Source organism: Centropristis striata, chromosome 7 (genome assembly GCF_030273125.1).
Source record: "Centropristis striata isolate RG_2023a ecotype Rhode Island chromosome 7, C.striata_1.0, whole genome shotgun sequence".
In the NCBI taxonomy this organism is placed as follows: domain Eukaryota; kingdom Metazoa; phylum Chordata; class Actinopteri; order Perciformes; family Serranidae; genus Centropristis; species Centropristis striata.
In genome coordinates this window covers 28,205,336-28,219,514 of record NC_081523.1, presented here as the reverse complement: position 1 = coordinate 28,219,514, position 14,179 = coordinate 28,205,336, and the positions used below count along the sequence as shown (strand labels likewise).

The 14,179-nt window shown below is 39.3% G+C and overlaps 1 protein-coding gene across 1 annotated transcript in view; it reads left to right on the top strand.

The window, feature by feature from the left end:
* The window catches only part of galnt9 (polypeptide N-acetylgalactosaminyltransferase 9), a 109,086-nt gene that overhangs the window by 13,375 nt on the left and 81,532 nt on the right, over positions 1 to 14,179 (top strand). The window contains exon 2 of the mRNA XM_059337304.1: positions 2,357 to 2,537. Within this exon, the coding sequence (XP_059193287.1) occupies positions 2,357 to 2,537 (181 nt within the window). The remainder of the gene's footprint in view (positions 1 to 2,356; positions 2,538 to 14,179) is intronic.

Below are 14,179 nucleotides of genomic sequence, written 5' to 3'. Positions count from 1 at the left end.
TTAGATCCACAATATATTTAGAAATATCAGTTGAAATCACATTTCAGTCCAAATGGTTACACGTGTTTCATTCTCGCTCCGCATAATAATCAGATCAGGAAAAAAATAACCCTTAGATGCATAACAGGGTCAAAACCTGTCTATTTAATTGCTACTATGACAAAAAATAATACATATATGTAAATAAAGGTATCCCTCAGAAATCTTTCCTTATTTTCAAATGTATTTTCCTTGTTTTCTTCATTCTGGATAGACCAAGTACTATGACACACTGTTCAAAATATTATAGGAAACCTTCTGGAAAGCTTACACTGTTAGAAAATAATAATATTTTTTTAAATGCACGTGACAGGGAGAACAGAGGTGTGGAGTGAGGTACAAAGATAGACCTTCACATCTGCAGTTTGATGATTATAAAGAAAGGATATTGTGAACAAAAACCCACTTGTGGAAGTTTATATAGGTTCCCATGACCTATACATCAAATAGAACATAAAATAAATTAATACAATAACGTTGTTGCTAACTAAGATATGTGTTTGCCGTGAGTTTATTTATAATCATGATTGCTTCGTTAATTCAGCGGAAGAAAATGCTCACAACAGATTACCTAGGCCACATCACACCACTGATCCCTAATGTCTGAACCGAGAAAAAATTCCTTCTCTTTAGGTGGACTTCTACAGCCTGTGCATACAACTGATAAGCCAATACCAATATAAAGCCACCTAAGTATAGCAGTGTAGCCTTACTGTAAATAAGCCATAAAAGAAAACAAATCTCAGACAATTAAACAAAAAATAAAAAGGCTATGACACCACAATAGTACAACAAGCATTATTAAGCTACATACATTAAATGCCCTGACACATTTTTACACAATTAACTTCACATTAAAGCAACACCAATGCAAACAACATGGAAATGTAAACAGTATGAACTCCATAGCAGCTACAACCAATAAACACACACATGAAAGGGATCCTACGTAGTTTTAATTCTGTGTAGTGCACACATACAACTGTGCAACTCTATTTCAATTGAGTAGATGTTTTACTCTGAACACCATTCTGCAAGTCCTCCTCAATATGCTCTCAGTTCTATTGCTTCAAATATTTTGAGCTGTATGCTCTGCAGTCAGCAATGACAACGATTATTATCATAACACCTCTCTAGAGGTACAGGTTCCTAAGTTAATGTTGAAGGATGATCCACCATGAGCTTGTTACCCAGCGTGCACAGGTTGTGCAACATTGTGGGTGTGTTTGACTTCGGTCACTCACCATGCTCTCTAAGTGATGCACTGAATCAGTGATTCATTAAGGTTGTTTTTTTAACCATGCTGAGGCACAATAATGCTGACCATGCACCATTATAATATGATCCTTCATTTTATTACATTGTTGTGCATTTTTGTACTGTTCAAAAACTTGTAGCCCCTGCCACTCAGTAAGTTAATGTAGATCAGTATACATTAATACATGTAAGTTTTACATAGACTATAAAAGAAGTGGATGTAGCTACCATGATGTCACCAACTGGTTTATGGACTACAGTTTGGAAGCCTGGAATTTGGCATTTGGCATTTTTGTCTACATTTTCATTTTTTTAAACCAGAAGTTACCATATTTGGACGAGAGAACGCTAAGTTATTAGCTATATTTAGCGCTATTTTCAATTTTCTCTCTCTGTTTACATATTGTTTACTTTGATCAATGTTTTTTTTCTGGTTTGTTGCTTCTGTTTTGATGACATGTATTGACCGAAATAAACAGATACGAAATGAAAATGAAACAAAACTATTCAAAATAAATACCTGACTCCTTAGAGTGTCAGCAAGACATTTTTGGGTGACAAAAACACACCTGAGTAGCGACCATAACTTATAAAATTAACATAATTTACATAGACTCCTATTAAATCGGACTTCAGTGGAGTCACCCCCTGCCGGGCTAATAGAAAGAATGCAGGTTTAGGCATTGGTTTTACTTTTTGGAACAGAAGGTTGTTGAACAGCTGTGCACTGTGAATTCTCTCTGGATTCTATCACAGCGTTGGCCCTCTCACTTCTTTATCTCTGAGCTTCTGCTCTGCTCAGCTCACCTCTGTGACGTCTGTGTCCATGTGGGTGTTTTGCAGCTTTTTCATTGACAGACAGTGTAATGATGCCCTATGGATGAACTGGGCCTCGGAGCTGCCATACACCGGGCTCCTCACACTGTCAATCAGCCGCCCCTGCACATAGCCTCGTTTCTCACCTGTCTCGTCGTGTTCTATTTGTGTGTGTGGGTGTGCCTCTACACACGGCCATGTCCATCTGTATGATTGTCTTTCTATTGTGTCATTTTCTTGGCAGGTTTGGCGAAGCCCATGGGGCTAGTTGAGGGACCTGGAGGCCTTGGCCAGGGGGGAGCTGCTGCCACTCTGGGAGAGGACAGCCATGATGCTGAGGGGAAATACGAAGAGTACGGCTACAATGCTCAGCTCAGCGACCGCATCTCCCTGGACAGAAGCATTCCTGACTACAGGCCTAAAAAGTATGTTCACCTTCTGTTTCTTCTTATTTCCTGTCATGTACATTCTCCTTCCAACTACGACTCTACACATGTTTTTCTCCCTGGCAGAGCTGTGTAATGTTGGAGAGACCTGTAACTGCAAGGCCTGCCACTTTAATCCCTGCTGCAGTTGATAGGGTGTATTTTTGTGAAGGCACACAATGTACGGTTTACGTTTTGCCAAGAAACTGGCATTTTCATCAAGTGCACGGTGCTTAGTTTTCTTCTTCATTTTCTTTTTGGTATTTATTTGTATTTTGGTGAATCTCCAGCAAATTAACTGTGCCAAAATAGGAGCAGCGTTGCAGTTCAAGGTGTGTCAGAAATGATAAGCTGTGCAGTTAAACCGTTGTGTTGAGGATTACTGGAATTTACAACAACCTCCTGCAGGCTCAGACCAGGTCAAAAGTGCAGGGCATCCTTGTGCTATTTTTATGGTCTGAAAAGCTTCTTTTCCACACTCCACCAACTGGGAGTAATTCCCGATAGAATAAATATGAAAAAAAAAATGCTATTTATTTCTAAATGCATGCAGCTATGGTGTGAAGAGTTGTGATCCAACAGTCAGTGTACACGTAGTCACCATCTACTAATAAGCCTTGTTGAGTTTGTTATGCCCTCTACAGATGTCAGGGACAGAATGGTGGCACACATTTTTAAAAATTGTATTTAAGGTGCTGTATATTTTCCCGATGTCATTTTTATTCAAGACATACTACAAAACACTGGACCCTGTACCTGTGTGTAAGTGCTGATGAGGTTTATGGAATGACATACTGTCAAAAAAACTGCCTCTCATTGGTTTCCATATTAAACAGAAAAATGCAAATGTCACCCTTGTAAATTTAATGGCTTCCAGCAGGGGACATTCCTGTACACCTGGTGGTTTATGACATTCATTTTGCACTGACCGCCCCGAGTTTCCCAGTGGCACATGGCACATTGCAAATTTGCACCAACCTAAAATGACACGAGTCACAGAGCAGTGCATTCAAGAAATATGAATTAATTGGTTTTTGTGCTAAAAACACAATTCAAACAACCACACTTCTGTCATGTTGGCATTCATTTCACAGTGGTGAAATTAATGTTGCTTGCAGGTAACGTCAGCATTTTCACCGGCTGATGGACTGTGGAGAAATTGTTTGTGCCCCCCGCAGTGTTCAATAGAGCAGCTTATGTGCTCCAGCGTCCCTGATGAAACATTGCGGCTCCTCTGTGCCTCCTCATTAGGGAGACTCTCGAGGGACCGATACGACCTGCAGGTAGTGGGTCCACTAGCCAGCTAATCTGCTTGCATGTTTTTTGCTGGCTGACCACTATTTTCTGTGCAAGTTAATATTATACTGTCATCTTCAAAACCACACTGACTGCTGGTTTGACAGTGTGGTTTTAGAAGTTCTCATTAAATAATTATACAAGACAAACATGTCAGTAAAAATTGATTTTTTGAAATGACATTGTCTTTTCACTAAATATACACTTCTTTAATATCTGATGTTTTAGTAGTTAAGGCACTTACTGTAAAGTCATATACATTGAAGGGATCATTGAATGTGGTTATTTTACATGTAATACAATGATTACAATTGGATCACAGTGATAAGGAACTGCTTAAATAAATCCAAACAAACAAGTGAAATACGTCAGATTGATTAGCAAGCTGTACCATATTTTTGCATTTGGTGTCAAGACTTTTACTAACTTTTTTAAGCACAGTGATGTCAGGCGTTTCTGCACTTAACCCTTGTGCATCCCTTTTAAAACCCCCTCTTGTTTCCTTTAACTTCAGTCTTAAAGTAGCATATTACAATGCACACTAACACTAGTGTCCTATGGGCTACTTTTATAAAGATACTTTATAATTTTAACTGATCAAACTTTAATGATGTTTGAATTCAACCTTCCTATAATAATTCATCAGTATTCAGGCATCGTGCCTCCTATACACTCTGACTGCATGTTTTAACAGGCCTCTCTGTCTCTCTCCTCTTAGTTTGAACTAATTCTCTTTTACTTTGGATTTGTTCAAACCTGATTTTGAGAAAAAGTGACAGCCCCAGTGTCTATCATTATAATATAATCAGAATTGGTACTTTTTAAGCAAACAATGAATGCCATTAGCACCACTGGTTTAAATCACAATGTTGGGCTCTGTGGTTGATGGCTGTCAGCACAAACCTAGAGTGCTCTATAATACAGCTGGCGGAAACCAGGAACATTGCATAGGGTGGTGAAAAAAAAAGGAAAAACTAAAATTTAGGAGCCAAGGCTTTAGATCGAAAGCCTGATCTAATAGAATTCAGGATTTTATACTGTAATGGCCGAGTGATCCATTTTTTTTAGTTTTAATGGGTTTCAATAGGGATGCTTTTTTTCCCTCTAATTTGGCTACACATTCTGGTATACACTTATTATAGGAGCAGAGGCTGAACTTCCAAAATAAAGATAAAAAAATGGCCAAGATACCATATGCATTCATGCAGCAAATGTGATTAAAAAACAACCTAGAAATTAAAAAAGAGCCAAAACGCACAAGGGTTAAAATCCTCTAAAAGTCTAAGTAGACCAGCTAGCGAGGCTGCAATGTAGCCTACAGTACTACAGATGTCTCCGTCTGTCATCATAATGTAGTCTATGGTCTCCCTCAGCACAAGCCGTCCTTACTTCCTGTTTGATACTTTTCTATGTCTGTCTTATTGCCAAACTCCACTTTATTCTCTCTTCTGTCTATTCAGTACAGTCAGTTTAGCCACAGGGCATCTTGGGGCCTCGGCCACGGGGAGTCGCACAAAAGAAATGTCTTTCGACACGCCTAATCCCAACATGAAAGGATATATGCAAGATGATGATGATAGCTGAAGAGCTATGTTATAATGTTGCAATAAAAGGAATCATGAATTACTTAATTTCTTTATGAAAAAGACCCAGTGGACACCCAGCAAGCAGCCTTAATGGTCCTTTTAAAACATTTTATATTTAGAAAGTGAACTACAGCTGCAATACAGCAAGTGCTGCAGGAGATGGAGTAGGGAGCGGGGGGGCGGGCGGTAATCAGGGCTGCCAGTGGCGTTCATATCACACAGTGTCAAAGAACAATGGCGACAGGCAGACACACTGAGAGGAAATCTGACGGCCAAGAGAGGTTTCTAAGGGCTTTAGCGGGGATAACAATTCATTTCATCCACGCTGCTTTGTTCCGAGCTCTTTTCACGCCCAGAAAAATTAGACAAGAGTGGAACGGGGAGGAGGAGGGCGAGTAAAAAAGAGCTTGCTAATTAATAAAGTCAGCTGAGAGTGCCTCTGGAATGGAAGGGTTTTAGGAAATTCCGTTTTTAATCAACTTGTTCAACAAAAAATGGGACGTAAGACAAAAGGGAAGTGGGTGTTGGGGGTTTGCTGAAGGGATTGTTTTCCGTTTTTAATGGGGCTGAATGTGTTTGAGTATGGATTTAGTTTCACAGGTTGTGACTCCATTCTGAGAGCTTGTCATCACGCGCTTCTTGATCTCTGTCTCTGTTTCCAGGCAATAATCCATCACTTGTTTTTGATCTACAGAATATTTTTTGTACCCAGAAACAAGCACATAGTCTCTGAGCACAAACAAAACATGTCGTGTCAAACAAGGTAAAGCTTCAGCCCATGACAGCTATCCAATAGGTACACTCTATGATAAAGACTTTTGTTGTGAAGCTCAATGGAAATCAATACAGTGCAATGTGCCAACAGTTTTCTTTGATTTTTGGTTATGTCACTAAAGCAGCACTTTAACTTCTTCCACTCCAACCCTTCCTACCATAGACCCATTTCAGGAGGGCAGGAGGGGAGATTGCAGGTCAACAGTAGAGGTCACATGGAAGTGGTATGCATCATCTGGAAACTGGGAGCCTGGAGATTAATTTCACATTCAGCTCAGCACTGTGTGTCAAGCCGTTCTAGTCATAAATCTGTAATGAACATTGTATTTTGGTTAGACACCTAATTAAATGTTTAAGTTTAGAGTATCTAGGAGCTGAACACATTATGGAAGCTTATGATGGCCATACCCATGCTTGATTATGTCTCATACATTCCAGATGAGTAAAAATGGACAAGAAACTGCTTAGAATATAGTTGATATATTATATATATTGTTGATATACCTACAATAAAATGGTTAATATGGTGACTACGAGTCTCAGCTTTCTAGTCATAGCCAATGTATGCAAATCTAAGACTTTTTACAGACCCAGACATATTCAATTACTTTTTTTTATAATAGGTGAAAATGACTTTCAAACACATAAAAAACACATCAAAACATATTCATAGTGTATGAGAAAAATTGTATGATTTTGCCCTAATGGGAGAAGCATAAAGTGGGCATGTCTGTAAAGGCGTGTACCCATTGAATCCATTTTCATTGAGATATCTTGATGTCAGAGTTCAAGGGACCCCTTTGAAAATGATGTTTCTTTGCCAAAATGTAGCTCTACTTTACAGTGTTATTTAACCCCCTTCTTGACAAGATAGCATGATAATAGTATCTTCACCTTGGTTTTAAAACTAAGCCCTCTACAACCTGAAGACAGAAAGTCAGCCGAGGATTCTGTGCGGAGTTGAAAAGGTTAAAGCTGTTCTCTGCCTCATACAGTATGAAGGACAGTTACATATTTCTGATTTCTAATTCAGTAATTATGTCCTGCGGGCAAAAGGTGACTGCAGCACTGCAGAAGTGAGGTTAAATGCAGGAACCAGTCACCTCCTGTCTAATGGGCTTTTAATTGAACGGGAGTCATTGAGCAGAGGACTTTGATGACTACAGGGAAGCAAAGTCCACAGCACATTCTCAAGTCTCTGCCTTTTCAGACCTGCCTGTCTGCAGCAAAACCAATTCATAATAATTACAGTCGCAATTGTCTCTCGGACAAAAACCTGTAATCCCCTTTCACCGCCTGCCAGCCTGTATTTCTCTCTTCTGCCCTTCACTCCTGCAAGTGACATTCTTAACTGAGATACCAAGGGACTTAAGTAGGCTCTATATTATGGTGACTCTGAGCCTGCCATTCGCTGTCCTTGGGAGGCTTGTCTGATAACATCTCATTGGGCTGTGAAGAGAAAAATAACAAAGGCACAAAACAAACAAAAAGGCGCTAAATGTAACTTGTGTCAATCAGAAATAGAAAAATGCAATTCCAGGCATCAAACCTGTTTTCCACCCTCCAGTTTTTTCTGGCTCCAAGGGGATTCATATTCAATTACTCCTAATCGCACCTGTATCTGTATTGTCACTTTTCCGAAGATTTGATTTATATTTCAACAAATAGTTAAACCCAAAACTACACTGAATCCCAAGTATCCTTGGTGTTGTGTTTGTCTGCCTGTGGGAGGGTGATAACCAGAGAGGGAGGCTAAAGAAACACGCTTACCTCATCTCCTAAGCGTCTGATACTGCAGAATGGGATCGTAAGGTCTCCGCGGTGCAGAAGCTCCTGCCGCAAATTGTTGCTCTTTCCAGTGCTAGAGTTTATCTCCAGGATGGGTGTGGGGTGCAGAAATGACAAGGCAAACGATTATCTTTCTGAGAGGAGTGCTCGCGGATTGGAAAGTTGCTTTGGTGTTGCCTGCACTGCGCGGGTTATGGGAGGTTAATGTGAAATTTCACAGCGAATAAGAGCGGCCGGCGGGGAAAAAGTCAGAAGGAGCGGGCCGGGGCAGCAGGCTGCTGGAGGAGGAGAAGGGGGAGGTGTGATTGGAATACATCTTAATCTGGCGCTCTGTTTCTGTCAAAGCTTGTTCCGGGTCAAATTATGAGCGCTGGCCAGAGAGCTCAGTCCCATTACAAACAGATGAGTCGATCGCTCATCCTGTTACGGCTTTACAAGGCTTCCCCGCTACTGCAGACAGGTACAAATTTAAGGCTGAGCGATGCCCTAAATTGGATCCAGTAACTAGGCCAATGGAACTACAATATCACTTTACGATCTCGACACTGAAATCAGCCACACACCACAGCTCAACTAGAAGCGATGAGGCTGCCATGCCTCCTCTGACATTTTCAAGGTATTACTCAAGTTATATTCATTAAACACAGCCTCTCCAGTAGTCGTATAACCCAACAGGAGTGAAATATACATTACTTTATTTTCTCACAGTTGCCATGTCGTGGCTGTGCAAAGGAGTGCCGCTGTGCAAAAAATCTCCCCTCAAACTCACTGCCAGATTCGTCATTGTATTTATAGACCTGGCAAGGCTGATTGAGAGAGGCAATAGAGAAAGCTGTGAGAGGGAACAAAGGAGTTGCTGAGGGAGAGCATAAATGCACGGGGAAGGACTGAAATGATACAGCGGAAGGGTTATCAATCAAAACACTTGTGCATTTACTCTTACGAATAGAGCGCAAGAGCAGGGCTTAAAGTATAGATAGACGTACGCAACGTGCTCCATCATAAACACTCTCTGCGGCTTAGTTTTCCTTTTATTACCTCTGCTGTCAAATGCATGTGGGCTGCGGTAATGGAAGTGATTGATAACAGTGCATGAAATTAAGCTTTCCCAGTCCAGAACAGCGAGTACTAGCCTACTTGGCCCGTGAGACTATAGGCAGTAGATTGTCATTCGTGTATATGAATCAATGCCAATATTAAGTTAAGGAGTCTTGTAAGAAATTAAATGAATGAAGCTGTTTGAGTGCATCTCAGGTATTATATTCCAACCAACTTAAAATTCAAAGTGGTCTTGATATTTGAAGCTGCTTGAAGCAGAGATTCAGGCAGAGTTTTAGTCAACCAATAGAAGTAAAGAAATAAAAATAAGAAAATAGATAAGTACACTCAGGAGAGTGCAGATCTCAGTCGGGTGTTTCTGGGGCTACAAGAAAACGATAAACGGGATGATAAGTCCAGACTTCTCAATCTCAAACATTGCAATTTGGAACAATTTGGTCTAACACCACACAAAATACAACCCCGGTTCAAAGAAATGTTGGGACATTGTCTAAATGAAATTAAACAGACTGCCACAATTTCATTATTCTTTTGTGCAATATATTCAGTAGAAAACTTTGCAAAGCAATATATTTAGGGTTCAAATTGAAAAGCTTTTCTAAAAATACGCTCTGAATTTGAAATTTGATGCATTCTGTTTTTATTTACGTTTATATAGCAACAGCTTTTTTGGAGACTGGGTTGTAAGAGCCTTCTCTACCTCTCTCTCAACTCGCAAACAAAGAAAAGATAAATCTCAATAAATTGTCCCTCCCAGCTAACTTACATGAATATAGCAGAGAGTCTAACAAGCAAAGGGATTTATTCACGTTGGATCGTGCCAAACTTTAGTGGATCATAATGTATCTGCAGATGCTCTAGTTCAAAAAGAGACAAAACTTTTCTGTGGGTGCCAGTTTCTGAGACACAGCAGAGGCCTGCAGTAGGTTAGGTACGGCTTGTTTTTAGCTCAGGCGAGCTCCCAGCGTGTGGTTTAACCAGTGACCATGTTTACCAGTTAAATAACAGGTGGTTGCTTTCAATTACAACAGATGTTGAAAACAAAAAGAGAACATTTAGATGTCCTTGTAAAAGTAAAAATATTACTTTTCAAATTTAAATACATCAGTGTTTATTATCTACGCCAGGAGTAGGCAACCTGAGGCTGCAGAGCCAGATGTGACTCTCTGGCCCCTCTTCAGTGGCTCCCTGTTGCTTTGACAAAAAAAATATGGAAATGAATAAATGGTATTAGTCTACAATTTAATTCGCCTTTTACATTGTTGTAGTGAAAAAAATATGTACCATATAGACAGAACAAAAGATTTTAGTCGACTTAAATATGCATCATAGCCTAAGACCACCTGGCTCTTCACCCTATCCTCTAAACTAGCTATAACAGAAAAGTCTCAGAGGAAAATAGACAGATTTGTTTTTTTTCCAGTACCAGTGCTTCTCACTTAGTAGTATGCTTAATCTTTAAATTCTGAGGAAAATGTAGTGAAAAGCAACCAATTTAAAATGCAAGGATTCATTTACAATGTAAGTTAATTTGACAAGTGTACTGTCCCCAGTTACGGTGTAATAGATAGATATGCAAAGTAAAAAAATTAAAAATAAAGCCCAGAAGGAAAATAAAAATATCTTTTATGGTGATATGCAAATCATTTACTACATAATTTCACAAGTAAATAAGATACCATCTGTTGTGTCATCCTACATAATTGCTAGTTCTTCTCTTGCCAATTCTCATTGTTGAAAGGTGAGAACCTGCTAACACATGCCCGCCACACACACACACACACCCACACACACACGATCATAAAAACCAGCGGCTGTGGAGTATGAGACGGGTTCCAATGGGTGGAGAGAGGAGGATGTAACTTTAGTGCCATGCTGGGATCCATCTGCTGTGTGGCCGTCCCCCTGCGGCCTGACCCCATGGATGCTGCTGACTCAAGCTGACATCGCAGTTCACCGGGGTATCAGGGCGCCGAGCACCAGTGGAGCTCAGATGGTTCACAGCAAGGGTGGAAAAAGCAGCAAACGTGCTGTCTTTGAACAAAACATGTTCAAGGTAGCAGAATTTTGACTTTGATAGCAACACTACCAAGTTTTATATCTAAAAATATGACAACACAGTAAGACTGGGAAAACATAAGCAGTGTCAAACCCACTTTTGCATTTAGGTAAAGGTTTTATAGCTGCACATCAGTGACTGACTGCAACACCACAATTTCATTCAGGAATTTAAAAAAAGATTCGTTGAAATTATGGATGCTCTTTTTGTAGCCTATTTTGTGATTATTTCATCTGGCTAATGCACTATGTCAACGTCTTTAACACCACTCTGCCATCATGTTTGGCAAAAGCTTAATGGGATTTACTGAATCTAAACAAAACATTTGGTTATACTATCGTTGATTTATGTCGATTTAATATTCTAATAAAGAACAATATTACAAGTGTTTCATTACAGCCAAAATCTCAATCAGTTGAAAACTTTGCAAAGCAATATATTAAGTGTCCAAATTGATAAGCTTTTCTAAAAATACACTCTGAATTTGAAATTTGATGCATTCTGTTTTTATTTACGTTTATATAGCAACAGCTTTTTTGGAGACTGGGTTGTAAGAGCCTTCTCTACCTCTCTCTCAACTCGCAAACAAAGAAAAGATAAATCTCAATAAATTGTCCCTCCCAGCTAACTTGCATGAATATAGCAGAGAGGCTAACAAGCAAAGGGATTTATTCATCTTGGATCATGCCAAACTTTAGTGGATCATAATGTATCTGCAGATGCTCTAGTTCAAAAAGAGACAAAACCTTTTAAAAATATGACAACACAGTAAGACTGGGAAAACATAAGCAGTGTCAAACCCACTTTTGCATTTAGGCAAAGGTTTTATAGATGCACATCAGTGACTGACAACAACACCACAATTTCATTCAGGAATTTAAAAAAAGATTAGTTGAAATTATGGATGCTCTTTTTGTAGCCTATTTTGTGATTCAGGATGAGATTGAATTTTTAAATAATGTGCTCACCAACAGTAGATTTTCAAGACTGAATTTCAGCCTCACTATCACATCTAATAACCTTTGATAGCATGTGAGACTGATGCATCCTGACAAATCAATACATTGTCTTATTAATATTCCTAGCGTGAATGGTATTTCATCTGGCAAATGCAATATGTCAACGTCTTTAACACCACTCTGCCATCATGTTTGGCAAAAGCTTAATGGGATTTACTGAATCTAAACAAAACATTTGCTTACACTATCGTTGATTTATGTCGATTGAATATTCTAATAAAGAACAATATTACAAGTGTTTCATTACAGCCAAAATCTCTTGTAAATAATTCAACCACAACAATTACAATAGCCACCTCATTATCCCGACATAATGAGTCAGCACTGCTGAATAAGATATGCGAAAAACATGGAGCAACAAAGGCAGAAGCGAGTGAAATGCGTTTGTCAGCTGTTGCATTCGGAGCCTAATTGGAGCGGCGTGGAAAGATTCAAAAGATTTTGGCTGGTGTGTGTGTGTGTGTGTGTGTGTGTGTGTGTGTGCCATAGGAATCAGCTAAGTGCTGTCGTCCAGTCAACACTGTTATTTCTGACTTCAAAGCTACAGTATATCTGTAAGAAAATACTGTGTTTTACTGGAAGTGACAGGGCTGCTTGACAGACTTGAGATCAGCGGAGAGATTCATTATAATGTCAGATTTCCAATTACAAAAGTTCAAAATAGGTTACCATAGAGTCCATGTACTGTGTGAGGGCAAGAGAATGAGGCTGATAGCTGGTGAGAGCTCAAAGGTTTAAAATGATACTGACTACATTTTAAAATGATATTTGTAACTCAGTTTTCCGTATTATCCATTTTTTTTTAATCATATTGGATCACATATTTACAGTACATTACAAAAACAAAGCATGTAATTCAACCCCCTGTATGGGTGCGTTTATTAATATCCAGGTTTCTAATTGTCTGTCTCAGCAGAGGCATGTGTTGGCTTCTCCACATCCAGCCAGGCTCGATCATTTCTGTACTGAATGAATTCCCACAGCAGTTGATGTTGAACCCAGTTTGGCTTTTGGCTGCCTGGTGTCTGCTGGTGTAACAGCATTTGGCTTCTCTATGTGACCATTAGTAATGGACGGCAATGCAGTTTGTCCTACATTAGCAAAGTCAGACATTATTAAGCTTGTAGATCATCATTATGTCAATGAGCATTGTTTGTGTGTAGTCACGCTAGCTGTGTGACTCAAGGGGTGGAAGTGTTGTTGAGTTACCTTAGTGGTCCTCTCACCTTTAATCTAGCATCATCATGAAGTCAGCATTTCAATTTCTGGAATACTTAAATCAGCTGTACATAGTTCTATTTTGTAAATGTTAACATGCTAACAGCAGAACAACTAAGATGCTGACAATGGTTAGCCTGCTAAACATCAGTGTGTTTGTGTGCTAGCACGTTGCAGAATCCAGTTACCTATAAGAGAACTCCAACTACTGCAGCGTAATATATCTGGGATTGGATATCTGCATATGATTGCAAAATCTGTAGGCAATGGGACAAGATTTTGGAATTTGACGTATGTAGGTAAACAGTCTGTGTGGAGAGCAAAAGAGGTGGACTCATTGGCCAGAATGCAACGTTGTAACCAATCAGCTATTGTCTGATGATAGCTTTTAATTTCTTTTAGTGTAGTTTAGTTTTAGTTTTTAAAATGTATCTGCATTCAATGCAGATATTTGTTTATAGAGAATAGTTCCTCAACTCCAACTCCCAACGCATGTTGCCAATCAGACCATAAACAAGGAAAGCCGCCACAAAGAGAAAGTCTTGGCCTGGATATCTGTTTTCAAGATATCCGCTGGCTTCACCATAACCCCAAAATATTGAACGGTGTTCCTAGTAGCTACATCATTGTCAGACTGACAGATGATGGGGTTTTTTAAAAAGATGTTCATATACAAGTAATTTGCTTAGGCAAATACATTTTTGAGAACTTGTTTTTATCTTCTATCCAGAAAATGTGATGTCATTATACATCACAGAAGTTTAAGGGCATACAGAACACATTACTTTTGAACTTGTTATTAGCATCAACAAAATGCCTTAGTGTTACAATATAAATAACAAT